At 35.4% G+C, this 14520-nt stretch overlaps 1 protein-coding gene and 1 long non-coding RNA gene across 2 annotated transcripts in view; both read left to right on the forward strand.

The window, feature by feature from the left end:
* The first annotated feature begins 5539 nt into the window (after positions 1-5539).
* On the forward strand, positions 5540-6855 carry LOC145674157 (RCC1 and BTB domain-containing protein 1-like). The gene is made up of 2 exons (XM_081743987.1): positions 5540-6658; positions 6832-6855. The coding sequence occupies exons 1-2, from the start codon at positions 5540-5542 to the stop codon at positions 6853-6855; spliced, it is 1143 nt and encodes a 380-aa protein (XP_081600113.1).
* Positions 6856-6924: 69 nt separating this feature from the next.
* The window catches only part of LOC145673887 (uncharacterized), a 32513-nt gene continuing 24917 nt past the window's right edge, over positions 6925-14520 (forward strand). The window contains exons 1-2 of the long non-coding RNA XR_014128839.1: positions 6925-7148; positions 8734-8874. This is a non-coding gene — a long non-coding RNA (uncharacterized LOC145673887). The remainder of the gene's footprint in view (positions 7149-8733; positions 8875-14520) is intronic.

Below are 14520 nucleotides of genomic sequence, written 5' to 3' on the forward strand. Positions count from 1 at the left end.
TAAATGATTCCGATCTCAGCGCAGCGTAGTATTCAAAAGTACGTGAATAATAATAAAAATAATGTTTGAAATATTTTTATTGGAAGCAAACAGCACTACTGCCACAGGTGCCCCGAAGAAAGAAAAATATATTTTTTTTACAAGCAAAGGGCGCATGCAAATAGAATTAACAACATACAACTGATTATACAAAAATCTATGAAATGGATAAAATATTAGTTCAGAAAAATAACATAAAAACATGCAGTATCTGTTACAAACTCGCAAATACAAGAATAACAGCAGTAAAAAATAAATAAAAAAATAAGCATAATTAACATACATATAGAAAAGGTATAGGAAAAGTATACAGTGTAAAATTCAAAAAAATAGATTATTATTGACCATGTACTTGTAACAGCTTACAAAATATTAAAAGAAAGAAAAAATATTCAAAAAGACACTATGTAGCTGCTACTAAAAATTGAAAATAAATATTTTTAAGTTAAACACATCAAATAAAATACACTGATTCGTTAAGCTATTCTTCCCAATCGGAACGAACCAGGCACCGCACCCATCAGATAGTTCAGTAGGCGGGGTCTCATTTTCGATTCCCTATGGGACAGTCTTTAAAGTATCTCTTATAAGGTAATTCATCCTAATAGATGATCCAAAATAATTCTTTTTTATTTTTCTCAACTTCAGTATGCTTATTTGCATTGGAGTAGGATGTTATATTGACGTCTCAAATACACAGTAATAATAATAATAATAATAATAATAATAATAATAATAATAATAATAATAATAATAATAATAATAATAATAATAATAATATAGAAGACAAATTCTGTATGACACATTGTATTAAAATCTGTAAAATTACCCGTAGTGTTAGGCAGAAGTTACTAAATAGCCGGGATTGGAGAGAAGTGTCAGGACCATCAGAATATACCTTTTGCATACGTCCCTACAACTAGCTAAATGTTAAAAGGGAAAGTTTCGTGGCAAATTTCATGTACAAAGTAGAGATACAGAACTCACAAGAGCCGTGAGAAAATTTGTTTTTAAAATGGTTATCCTGGCTAAGCTACAGAAAACATCGATGATGAGAATGAAAGAAATATTGGAATAAAGAAAGTGGGAGGAAGCGGAACCCGGAGAAAATCTATACACAGGGTGTTTGTTCAGCACAGTGCCCACTAGGCGGGAGCTGGGGGGAACAGGGTAAACCCTTAAATTAACAACGCTTCAGTAATAATAATAATAATAATAATAATAATAATAATAATAATAATAATAATAATAATAATAATAATAATAATAATAATAATAAATAATGGTTTTACAAGTTTCCATATAATTTGCTAAAACTTAAACGTAGGGATTTCGGAGAATGTGTTCCGTACCTTCAAGACAAACTTCTGCAACTACCCACATTTTAAACAAAAGCTTTTCACTAAAGTTTCATGTAGAAAGTATTCTACTCTATGTTTTAAGGAAAATAACTGTAATAAAAATAATCGAATATGACTCAACAGTAAGGCGTATAGCAAACTTATTTTTGGATATGGAGAGGTAATTATAAAAGCTTTGCTACAAAAATACCTACACAGACCATAATTCAAATAGCTTTGAAATAAAAAGTAACAAAAAGGCTATAAGATTCAATCTACAGAGCAATTGCTACTTAAGGAATGGACATACACTATTTCGAGAATCGAGACAAGACGAGAAATGTTTCCGATACTTTTCGTCTCATCTCGATTCTCATCTCCAACGCAAGACGATAATTTGAGTTAGCCTTGTCCCGTCTCGCGTGAAAATGTTAATTCTCATTTTTTTCTTTCTTTTAGAAACGAGATGAAAAATTGGTCTTCTCGTGGGCAACATTAAACAAAACCAAAACATTCTTGCCAAATGTCAGGTTTCTGCATGTAATGGTATAAGCTGAGCGATAATTAGCTCCTAGCTTTTAATATTCTATGAGATAATAATAATTATTATTAGTTTATTATTATTACTGTTATTATTCATGAAGATTTGATATTTCAAGTATTGAAACATCCGAGTATTCAAATATCTGAATATAATAAAACGTGTGTCATCGTCGATCAATCGCATCAAAACTCCTAAAGTAAAAAAATGCTTTACGTGGATTCGAAAATTAAACCTGTGAGTTTTACGTCCCACGATTATGCCGGTTAGGCTAAAGGAGACGGTGATGATGAGTGATGAATGAAAATGGTGGAATGAAGAAAGTGGGAGAACCCGGAGAAAACCCACGCACACGGTGTTTGTCCACCACAAAGTTCACTTGGTGGGGGCTGGGATCGAATCCGGGACCCCTAGCACCAGGGGTGAACGCTCTACCACTGAGCCACCGCGGCCCCTACGTGGATTCGAATCAGGAACCTCCAGATTACTGGTCCAGCTTCTTGGCCACTGAACCACGATCAATACGCGGTAAATTATTCGTCTTTAGTGTCGTTACTTTAGGTTTCTTTGCCTCCGCTTGCAAAGCTGTATGTTATATTTCTTCTTTGGTTCACAAGTTTGTTTCTTCTCCACACGAAACCACAGATATGACAGATTTAATTCTCATACTCTGCATTTGTTTCAAAGCAGTCGCCATTACCTGATCAACGATTTATGTCCCCCACGATACAATCATCAACCATTTTTTTCCTTTGGTAAAATTTATTTTAGGAATAACTGTGGTATTAAAAGAATAAAATTACGTTATTTTTAATTTACTAAAAAACTGTACTCAAACTGTCCTTCCATTCTGAAGTTATTTACGAAACTAATTGCATCAAACGTAAATAATTTTTGTCGCTGGCTGTACTAAATAACTCAAGATACTCAGAAAGGACAGCTGTTAATCCAATTTCCAATTTCTTGTAACTAAATGTAAAATTCAATAAACGTGAAAACATCCTTATGTTAAGTACTGGCTGAATATACCCATTCTTCGCATGGGGACTGTATTTGGAAGTCAACGCCTGTGTAAGTATCAACATTCATTTCCGCAACCGCGAAAACTATGGATTTCACACTAATATCGGTCATTTTGGGCTATTTTTACATGTCTCGGTATCCTCACCTTTCCGCTGACTCCCAGCCTGCATTCAATGGTAGCTGATGGTGGACAAACATCGTGCTCGTGGGTTTTCTCAGAATTCTCCCGTTTTCTCCCACTTCTTTCATTCCACCATTTTCATTCATTTCTCATCTTCACCGCCTCCTTTAGCCTAACCGGCATAATCGTGGGACGTAAAACTTATTTTTTTCAATGGTAGCCGAGTTCAGTCGAGTTGTTTTTAGTTTAGCGTCCCTTTCAGCAGCAATGCTATATGAGACGTGGACCTACTGATTAACGTGGAATCCGAACCACATGAGCTCCCGCCGGGAATCGAACTCGGGTCTCCCACGTCAAAATTGTACTTGTATTTGCAAGCCATCGCTAATGGAAATGTCACCATTGATCTCAGCAACCGCGAAAACTATGGATTTGACACTAGTATCGGTCATTTTCTACTACTTTTACATGTCCCTGTAAACGCCCCCCTGAGACCCCCTGGTTCGAATTTTGACAAAAACGCTTCGCCTTGGTCTGGGACCTGGACCAAGGTACCTGTGACCAAATTTCGTAACTCTCGGTACACTCGCCTGATATCCAGGCCGCACACAGACAGACAGACAAACACACGAACATTTTTTTAAATATTAGATTAATGTTAGTTATTGCTTTTAATGTTCTAGGTTTGAAAGATTAAATACGTAAGTTTGTGTTTGATGAATGAATTAGGAATTCGATTTTTGGGCTTTCGGCATCTATGTCATGTATGAGGGATGACGTCACTCGGCGATCACAACATCCAAGGAAAGGGAAGGAAGGAAGCGGCCTGGGACCTATATGATAGGTGCCATACCAGCATTTGTTTGGCGTGAATGAGGAAAACCCCGGAAAACCTCACGCAGGATGGCTGGCTAAAAAAAATAAATTTTTCCACCAGGTGTCCCCAATGTGTTTATTGCAGAAATTTGGTCGAAAAAGTGTAAAAACTCACTGGTCAATTTGCCTATGTCCGATTACCCCTGCCGACCAACCTGACTGGGGTTTTCCAGGGTTTTCCTCAGTCCTACCAGGCGAATGCCGGGATGGTATCTACTAAACAGGCTCTGACTGATGCTTTCCTAAATTATTTCCATTGTTGTTATTGTTGTTACATATCCAATATAAAATGGCATTTGAGCTGAATCTAGTGATTGTTAAATAAATTAATTAATAAAATAAATAAACAAATAAGTCGGCATCGTTTTATATTTTAAACATCCAGATTTAAGAAACATTTATTTTAAATAAATATATTCCGAGTAGTGTATAGAACATTATATTTTTCATAAATATTAATCCTACATACCCGTTTCAAAAAGTTTCATCTGAAAAAAAAAAATGATACTTAATTCCAGCATGTAACGAACACATACAGGACAACGGTATGTATAATGTTGTCATTTTTGTTGAAATAGTGAAGCATACAATGCAAAAATGTTAGATGTATTTCTTTAAAAAAGAAAAAAATGCAGAATGCAAAGTTTCACATTCATATAATTTATTACATGAAGATCATTGTCATTATGATTATAATGTTTTATAAACGATGAGACACGCTAACGTACGGTAGATAATTGATTTGTAATGTTAAATTATTATTCATTTGTGCACTATATATATAACTAGCGTCAATTACCAGCTTTGCTGAGTTAAATAAGAAAAAAAAATAATATGTTTCGTTAGTCAGTCACTTTTTACTATAATTGAAGCGCACTCAGACATCGGTCATTTTCGATGATTTTATATATCCCCCTGCCCCATGTTGAGTAGTATGGCATCAGAAGTGTCACTTTTCATCTCAGCGACGAAGTATGGATTCTACACTCATATTGCTAATTTCCGATCATTTTTACGTATCTCCTTCCTCCAACTCCCCCAAGTTGCGAGACGGAATTTGGATTTTAACGAGATCGAAAGTGACGCTGTTCAACTCAGATACCCCGAAAACTATGGACTCGACACTATTATCTGTTATTTTCGATCACTTGGTGAATCTCTCCTCCTCCAAGTTGCGGGGCTGAATTTGGATATGGATCAGTTTATTTATGTTCCCTGTACAACGACAAAGAAAGCAAATCCCATTATTTTACTCACCATTTAAAATTAAGTTCGAGTTGTAATAGAAATAACTTACTTCGAAACCTGCAATGCTTTTTTCTTTTTCTTTATTTCATCATTTTCTCATTTTTTTTTTTTTTTTACTTTTACTTTTTTTCTTACACTGCGCTCTTTCCTGTCTACTTACATACGGGACTTCTGCACACAGAGTCTGTGTGATCAACAAGTAGCACAGCGCCACGGTCTTCCTTGCCAGTTAGATAGGAGGAAGTGTGCTGTGTGTCACGCCTTATATGCGCGTAAGAACGTCCGCTTGTATTCTGTGCAAAAACAAACAACAATTCTTCAATCGCTCTAGTTAAAAAGAAAAAAAAAACAATGACAGAAACCTTAGTGAATAATTTTGTGAGAAGCATGAAAAGTTATGGAATATACGTAGATATTCCACAAGAAATAACATCTAAAATAAAAACAATTAGTGTACTTGGACCAGACTCCATTATATTCTTGTCTACAAGTGATGATACAACATATATATTTCGACCCGCCAAAGTGTGGAACGAGTGTTCTGTACCACAAATGAGCGTGAAGAACATAAAACCCGAAAGTATCACGTGTTTGTCTAACAGCAGAAAAATTGTAGGCATAACTACCAGTGGTGATCTGTGTCATTTTGTCATTCCTGCAGGTGTAACTAAGAACAAAATACTACAAACGGAGAAATTTATACAATCAAGAGATATTCTTCAGAGTATCTTTGTTGAAGTGGTCGGTGGTAATAGATGTTTTCTTGCTCGAACTGATGACGGTAAAGTGTTTGAATTTAGAGAAAAAAGAGAGGGCTTTCGCATAACACGTATTTCGTGTTCGTACGTAGATCGAGAATGTACTCCTTACAAGCTTAGCCCTCTCCGAATTGTAAAAGTTGCATGCACTACAAATTATAGCATTGCACTGACAGAAATTGGAGAAGTGTACTCATGGACGTCGGGCCCGTGGTTTGATTTCATGACCCCTAGAAGCAATATAAATCTGGGTTTTGACGGAGACAGCTACAAAGTGTCTGGATTTGGCAGCAACTTCATTATTGACATTGCATCTGGTATTGATCATTTCTTAGCATTGTCAAATGATGGTAGGGTATTTGCATGGGGTTGCAATTGCCACGGGCAACTTGGTTTTCGAGACACCTATTGCGAAGCAAACGCAAAGAAATTACCGATTGAAATGTTGGGTCATGTTGTAGAGATAGCTGCATCACCAGAACTCTATATATCTGCAGCAAGAAATACGAAGGATGAAGTGTTTGTTTGGGGTCAGTTGAAAGATGAGCCATATTGTTATTTCCCTGTGAAAACATGTGTCCTTCAACTGAGTGATGTTTTCATTTCTAGAGCACCCAGCCCCGTCACATGGAAACCGTTAGAATTTTCTTCTGATTTCGATAATATAGAGCATTTGTTTGATGTTGAATCAAGTAGTGACCTGACCATTCTGGTAAAGAATAGGCCCATTTTTGTACATAAGAATGTTTTAAGAGACAGATGTGAATACTTCTGGGGCATGTTCAGAGAGTGCTGGATTGAATCTATAATGAATAAAGTTGAAATAAAGCACAATCATTTCAACTACGAAACATATAAAGCATTTTTGTACTATCTGTACACCAGGAAAGTTCGTATCTCAGAAGATAATATGATGGATCTCTTAATCTTAGCTGATTTCCACTGTAACACTGAGCTTATCAAAGCATGTGAGGAAGAGTCCAAGCGATTTGTTAATGAAGAGAATGTTAACACTTGGTATGAGTTCGCTATTGAGTACCGGCTAAAGGAATTGGAAATATTCTGCCAAGGAGTGATTCTCAGATATTTCTCCAGTATACATGAACTACAAAAACTGTGGAAGAGTGTCAGTAAAGAAGCCCAGATAAAACTTAAATCATTGGCTGCGAAACATTTTGCAAGCGGGTGGTGAAACAGATTTGGTAAGTCAATTATTTTAACGTTAACCATTAAGATAAACTATGATTTATGCAATTTCTTACATCCCTTCGGTTTCCATTTAGAAACATTTAAGAAAGTCATTTTAAGTAATTTCATAATACAATAATATTATTTTCTTGCCCTGTAATGTAACAGAAAAAGTACAAAAAATGAATGTACCTCCCGTTATTCATTGTTACGTATAGGAAACACAAGAATGTTTAAGATTGCAAGTAATTAGACTCTCCTTGTACAGTCAACAACAAAAGTTCTTTCCGTTTGGTAAACTTTATTTTAGGAATATCGGTAGTAAGGCTGGTGGGTGATAAGGAATTACATTTTCTTTAATTTACTGAAAACTGTACTCAAATTGTTCTCACATTTTGAAGTAATTTCCGAAACTAATTTCATCAAATGAAAAAAAAAATGTTCGTGATTGTACACATTTCCTTTCTTTCTTTCTTTCTTTCTTTTGCTTATGTTCCAAATAGGATCCTTCGAATTATGCTCCGAGGCTAAGACGGACAGCAATTATGCTAATGAATGAAATAGTGGAATGAAGGAAAAATGACACCTTTGAGGAAACTCATGCACACGGTGTTCGTCCGTCATTTAGTGATATCTTGGATCGAACCAGGGACCCCATGCACTAGAAGTGAGCGCGCTACTACTGAGCCACTGCGGCCGCATTGTGCATAAGATGTAAACTTTAGCGTTGCTAGGAACCTACTAATAATAACACACAACCACCTACGAATATATGTATACTATGCGGAGTGTTGAATGTAATTAATGACATGTTAACTTTCACAAATTCAGATTCATCACTTTTCAGTCCGCTGCTAATCTCTTTATATTGGTGTAAAATTGTATAATTTAATATTGTTCATCAATTCTAACTTCCCCTTCTCTCCCCCCTCTTATACCTTACATGTTATCGCATTGCCAGCAAAACTGGTTATCCTAAAGTAATATCTTAATCTCATACCATGTTTCTCTTTCAACTATCTGCAATATTGCTTATATTTGTATAACTTTGCAACCTTACTGTCTCTCTTTCTCTTGTCTTTCACCTTAACACTTTCCATTCTTCTCTACCTTCACATTTCAAGTACTTTTAGTCTTTTTATAGCTATTTCATAATATCCACTTTTGGGTTCAGTTCTGTTGCTTAAAAGCCTATTCTTGCTTTTATTTCCCGTTTATATTACAGATATTTTCTGGTAATACTACATAATACTGAAAACTGGTCACTTGTACAGTTGGCGACAAAAGTTCTTTCTTTTTGATAAAATTTATTTTGGTAATAATAGTGGTATGGCTGGAAGGTATAGAAAATTACATTTTTTTTAAATTACTGAAAACTGTACTCAAATTGTCTTTCCATTCTAAAGTTATTTACGAAACTGCTTTCGTCAAATGGAAAAAACATTTGTCACTGACTGTACTACTTTCTCTTTCCAAATTTTATAATTGTCATCATTTTCTTTGTTCCAACCATCATTGTTCTAGTTTTTGATAGGATTTTATCATCCATTCAGAAATTCCTTTTTTAATTTACTAATACCATTACATTTATCATTCCAGGTTTCGCTGCAAGTGTTACATCATCTGGAAAGTTCCAACATTGAAGAAACGTGTTCAACATGAACTACGTATGATTTAGGATTGAATACAAACAAACTTTCCAGATATGCATGATTACTATAATGTAACCTCGTGTTAGTAGTAAGTATTTCTATTTTACGATCGTACTTAAGTAAACAGAAAACTTCATTTTAAAGAGAATGTGTAGAATTAACACCCAGTCAGAGATAAAAATTTAGAAGCAAAATCCGTAAATTCAGGTTACAGGCCGCTTTCCTGGTGCTATTGCTACCAGGCAAGACAATCGCAATAAGCATTTTGCGCAGGTTTTCTGTATTGCGTTAGAAGCAGTAGAGCGAGGTCAGCCTAGACCATTGGTTCTTAACATAATTCCTACCACATCCTCTTGCCAGCGACTTTTTTCTAATTACTGGTTTGTAATAAGATTGTGTGTTTTTTTTTAACATACCTATTGCGGATATCTCACGATATCCATCTATTTCTATAATTGTAGAATCAATTTCTTGTATATAGTAGATACAGTAACTTCCCTAAAAGCGAATGGATTAGAAACAAATTTGACCAGTTCATTCATATTGCAAATATCAAATCCAATCCGTCAAAGTGTTTCAAAATAGAGACCGTTTGAAACATTTAAAACTTCATAACTCCCTTAATTTTAGGTCATATGATAAAAAATACAGTTGATATAGTTATATGTCCTACATTTTTTGTGGCTTCCCAGTCATCACCTACACAGAGAGTTTAAACCTGTAGAAAGCAAGGTAATGGATTATCTCTCCTATTGGCGCGATTTCATTCAAAGTTTCACGATTTTTTTTCTAAAATTCATTCAGTTTTGATATAACTCAATGTACATATTCTTTGATGTTTTTCTCATAAGGCTCAGTAACTGGGATTAAAATCATAGGAGAGTAAGCATTAAACTCAACCATCTTACGTGGGATTAATCCCTCGAATAAAAATATGTTAAATAGTAAGAAAAAAAGAGATAGATAGAGAGAGAGAGAGAGAGAAATGAAATGAAATCTTTGAGTTTAACGTCCCGCGATTGTGCCCGTTAAGCTAAGGGAGACGATGATTAAGGCAACTGAATGATGATAAAAGAATTGTTGGAATGAGATGTGGGAGGAAACAGAATAACCCCGAAAAAAATCACGGACACGATGTTGTCCACGACAAACTAACTTGGCCGGGAATCGAATGAGAGACTCCAGACACGTGAGATAAGCGCTCTACCACTGAGCCACAGTACCATCTTGTCCCAGGCTAGTTTCCGTTACAACTGTTCGATTTGGATGCAGTGTGGTACATGTTCACCACGAACAATTCACTTTTCATGGAGTTGAAATCAGTAAAGAATAAAATAGTAATATTACTCTCTCCCTGATTATTTTAGAGTTCCACGATAACCTATATAAAATAAATCGGTTTTTATACAATATTATGTATAATTACTACCACATTTAAATTAATCCGCTGTACTTGGGATTAAAATCCATCACGACTCTGCAGTGAATTTAACCCTTTGATGTGGTATGGAATATCGCTCCCCCTCAGTTTTTTTAAAGTATTATTCATCTTTCATTTAACAAAATAGATTTTCATGAAATGTAGGGTATTATTTTTGATGTTTCACAACCAACCTCACTATTTGGATTTAAATATAGTCCAAAACAAGAAAGTGAATCTTTTCGTCCGTCATTTTTAGAAATATATACGTATATCTTCTATGGTAGATTTCGTAAATATTATTCGATTGTAACAGAATATGAAGTATACGTTTATTAAAGTTTTCACATACCTCCCACTCTTACAGTTGAATTCAATCAAATATTAGGCCTAGGCGCACACCCAGAAGTTTTTGTTGAGAGGGTTCCAAACTTTCGGGGGGCGGGCGTGCCATACTACAAGCCACTAAGTCTATGTAGTATTTAACGGGTATTATTCTGCACCGGAAAAGACGATAAGTAATTGTAAAACAATTCCACGTGTATTTACAGAAAAAAAGATTATTTTTTATAAAAGAAAGAGTACAGATGAAGTGTAAGATCAAAATTTTCATGTTACATCAATCATATCCCTGTTAAACAAGTATATGAAAGTGTACAAATGGATGTTGAATTAGGAAGTTTTGGGAGAATTCCCGTAGATGCGCCCCTGATTAGAACTCGCTTAGCAGCCGCTCTCTTCTGAAGTTTTAAATAAAAATCGTATGATAGGCTTCGTAGAAAAATAAGATTTGGCTAAATATAGTTCTTTTTTTCTGAAAATATCCAATCAGCTCAATTACTTGTAGTTAAGTTGGGCCATAAATGACAAATCACGTTCTGCTCAATTTTATGTACTGGTACATATTTTTATAAATATTTATTAAAAACACTCAGGTTTCTATAGACCATTCTGTGTGTTTTGGTGGAGATCTGCTACACCTATAGTTTAGTATTGAAATTAGTAAGACAAATGATCGCTTGCTTCAACAATACATAACATCACTATTCTTCTTCTTCTTCTCTTTCTTCTTCTTCTTCTTCTTCTTCTTATTATTATTATTATTATTAATAATAATAATAATAATAATAATAATAATAATAATAGCACTGTATCCACTCAATCGAAAATGTGTAACAGCCTTCTCAGGCCAGTGATTATGAGTGAGTTGTTTCCTGTGTTTTCCTCATTCACACCAGTTAAATGCCGGAATGGTACCTAACATAATTGTTCCAGGCCGCTTCCTTCCTTTCCCATTCATTTCTTTCTCTCGAATTCCCCGGTCAATGTGATCGCCAAGGAACGTTATCCTTCATATGTGTGTGACGGGCTAGCATGACCCCAGTTGTCCAAAGCCCATAAAACTAATTCCTAATCCAAATACTAATAAAGTACTTGTCGAAACGTATACATCGAAATGCACATAGGAATTGATTTTGAATTTGATAAAATGTGATTGCAACTTTATTTATTGTTTCACAAATGCTTGAGAGAGCCAAATTTAATGACGTCAATAGTAAAATTTATATTTATTGGTTGATTTGAAGTTTAGTGTCCATTTCAGCACCGAGACTATGTGAGACGTGGATATACAGCTTAAAGTAGGATCGAAAAAGCATTATCTCATAAGGAGAATCGAACTTCGGCCTTCGCCTTTGATGGCACATAAAATTTGTAATGTAATGTAACGAAATCAACTCTTTCAGTTTAATGTGCTCCGTTATTCCGTTTAGGCTAACGGATACAATGATTAAGGGAAGTGAATGATGATGGAAAATTGGTGAAATGAGATTGTGGGAGGAAAGGGGATTGCCCGAGAAAACTCATGGACACAATTTTGTCCACCACAAACTCAGTTGCCCGGAGATCGAACCAGGGACCCCACACACCAGAAGTGAGTGCTATACCACTGAGCAACCCTGTCCTTCGCGTAACGTATGCACTTTTCTGTGTAAGTGTTCCATTTGTATGTGTTGTTACACACTGTTACAAAAACGAATAGTGTGGTGAGCTAATATATTTATGTTAATATATTAAAATAAAGGATAAAGGGCATTGCCGCATAAAGGGGGGGGGGCTGAAAAATGCCCTTACCCGGGTTGCTGTGATATTTATACCAAAGGCACCTCATATCAAAGATAACTTCAAACTCCTCCAAATTCAACTTCAAATTCCTTTGAATTTCGAAGTTATTCTTGAAAATTCAAAAATCAAAAATTGTTCATATCTCGGAAAAGATTTGAGTTACGAGGATGAAATAATATATGAGTATACTTTGCTTAAAGGGCCTTACAGGAAAAATGAAATAATATATTATCTTTTTGGAAGTTGAATTACAAAGGAAACTTGAAATTCATTAGAATCGTGGTCTTAAGAGGTGAGAGGCCGTAAGCTGAGCGAAGGTGGTGGTCTGGGTGCAAATCCCCAAGTTGGCCAAATTTAGGAAATATTAAGAGCAAATGCACAAACTTCGCTCTTAATGGAAAGGCTGGTACATAATAGATGCGATGCCGTAGGCCGAGCAAACGCCGGGTTCTGGAGAATGATGCCCCGGCTAGCGAATGTCTAGTCTAATCTATAAAATTTTGTCCTGTATAAGAAAGCCACTGGGAATTCAAACACGAATGTTCAGTAAGAGTTTTAGGAAAATTATAATACAATACATTACTGATAAATGCTGTTAGGTTATTGTTATTTAAAGCAGCCCAATATAGAATGAAAATCATAATTGGTAATAAAATGTGTGAGTGAGCTGAAAAAATGCACAATCTTGCCTAATATGAGACTGAATGGTATCTAGCAGCTACATTTTGCACTGCGAAAGTAAAAATTTCATAGAATTTCGTCATTCATTCTATATGAATATCTTATGAAATGCAACCTTTCTTTTCTTGTTGCGGCAATAATTCCTGGATTGGATTTGACACAGCTGTCGATTTTCTTTAACTACTTCCAGAATTTTAATTTTCTTATAATTTTCTTGAAGACGTATCATTTTTAAGTAAAATTCATAGGCGGTCGTCCACTGTATATTTTCAACGAACTTAAAGCATTCGTCACTTAATTCCCTATGACTGTGTATGTGGTGTGTGTGTGTGTGTGCGTCTGTCTACCTGCCTCTTATTTGCGATTTTTAAATTTTGAGCCCTAAATTCGATAGAGCATCAAAAACTAGCTGAGACAGCTATGGAAGTTTTCGCGGCACTCTTACTGTTCTCGAGATATTGGCCAAAAAATGGGCGACCGTATGTTATAGAGAGATGATCATGGTGTTGATCAATACGGAAGAGGATGGTGAACATTTTGGTACCAAATAGTAACCGTGGCCACTGTCCAACTGGCCACTCGTTTGACCAGTGGTCAGTACTTAATTTTGGTATCAAAATGTTTAGCATTCCCTTAGGTTTTGATTGACAGTCATATCATCTCTCTATGACTTACCGTTCCCAAGATATTGGCCAAAAACTAGTTCCGATTTGCGGAGATTTAAGGAGCCGTATTTCGGGAACCTTAAGTCATAGAGAGATCATATTGGTGTTCGTCTATACCTAACAGGATCGTGAACATTTTCGTATCAAACAGTAACCGGTGGCAACTGGTCAACTGGGCACCGTTTCTCACATATTGGCTAAAATATTCCGAATTTCGGAAGATTTAATGAGCCATATCTCGAGAATCGTAAGTCATAGAGAGATGGCGTTTTGCGAGAAGGAAAAGAAGGTGCGGATAAAAGGATTCACTTTTACATGTAGGAACAATGACAGTTATCCTTCCCGCTCCATTTCTCCATTCATTTCAGTCCGTTGTGGCAATGCTCTTCCAGCATTCTCATCTGGTTTATTCTGTAATTCTCTCCATTCGCAGTAGCGTGATTCTTCAATATCTCATAACGTATGAAATCATCCTTTCTCTTTGTTCCGAAATAGTCTTTTATTGTGTTTCTTATCTTTACAACTATTTCTGTTTCACATTTGCCATTTGAAACCTTACTCTTGCATAGTCTTTATTTTTTCTTTGGCACCATTTATGAGCACTTGCATTGTTCGTTCCTCTTTTTGGATCAAAAGATCTAATATATTTCAGGCAATTTTTTTCTTGTAGGCCTTTTATCTCGAGAACTACATATATTGTAGCCAAACCAATACTATCATTTAACTCAGTATGATTTTCTTATTCCGTAAAAAATACGAAAATTAGATTTAGGGATCGTTCAAAAATTTTGTGACCCTTGATCCACAAAATTCAATATATTTCATTGAATCAAACATTTTCTTG

Source organism: Thermobia domestica, chromosome 17 (genome assembly GCF_964235325.1).
Source record: "Thermobia domestica chromosome 17, izTheDome1.hap1.1, whole genome shotgun sequence".
NCBI classification, from domain to species: Eukaryota; Metazoa; Arthropoda; class Insecta; order Zygentoma; family Lepismatidae; genus Thermobia; species Thermobia domestica.

Bases quoted from the DNA above. Each gene is read 5' to 3' on its own strand.
- LOC145674157 (XM_081743987.1), top strand. From the start codon at position 5,540: ATGACAGAAACCTTAGTGAATAATTTTGTGAGAAGCATGAAAAGTTAT. The intron at 6,659-6,831 runs GTAAAGAATAGG...TCTGTACACCAG, and splicing joins GTAGTGACCTGACCATTCTG to GAAAGTTCGTATCTCAGAAG.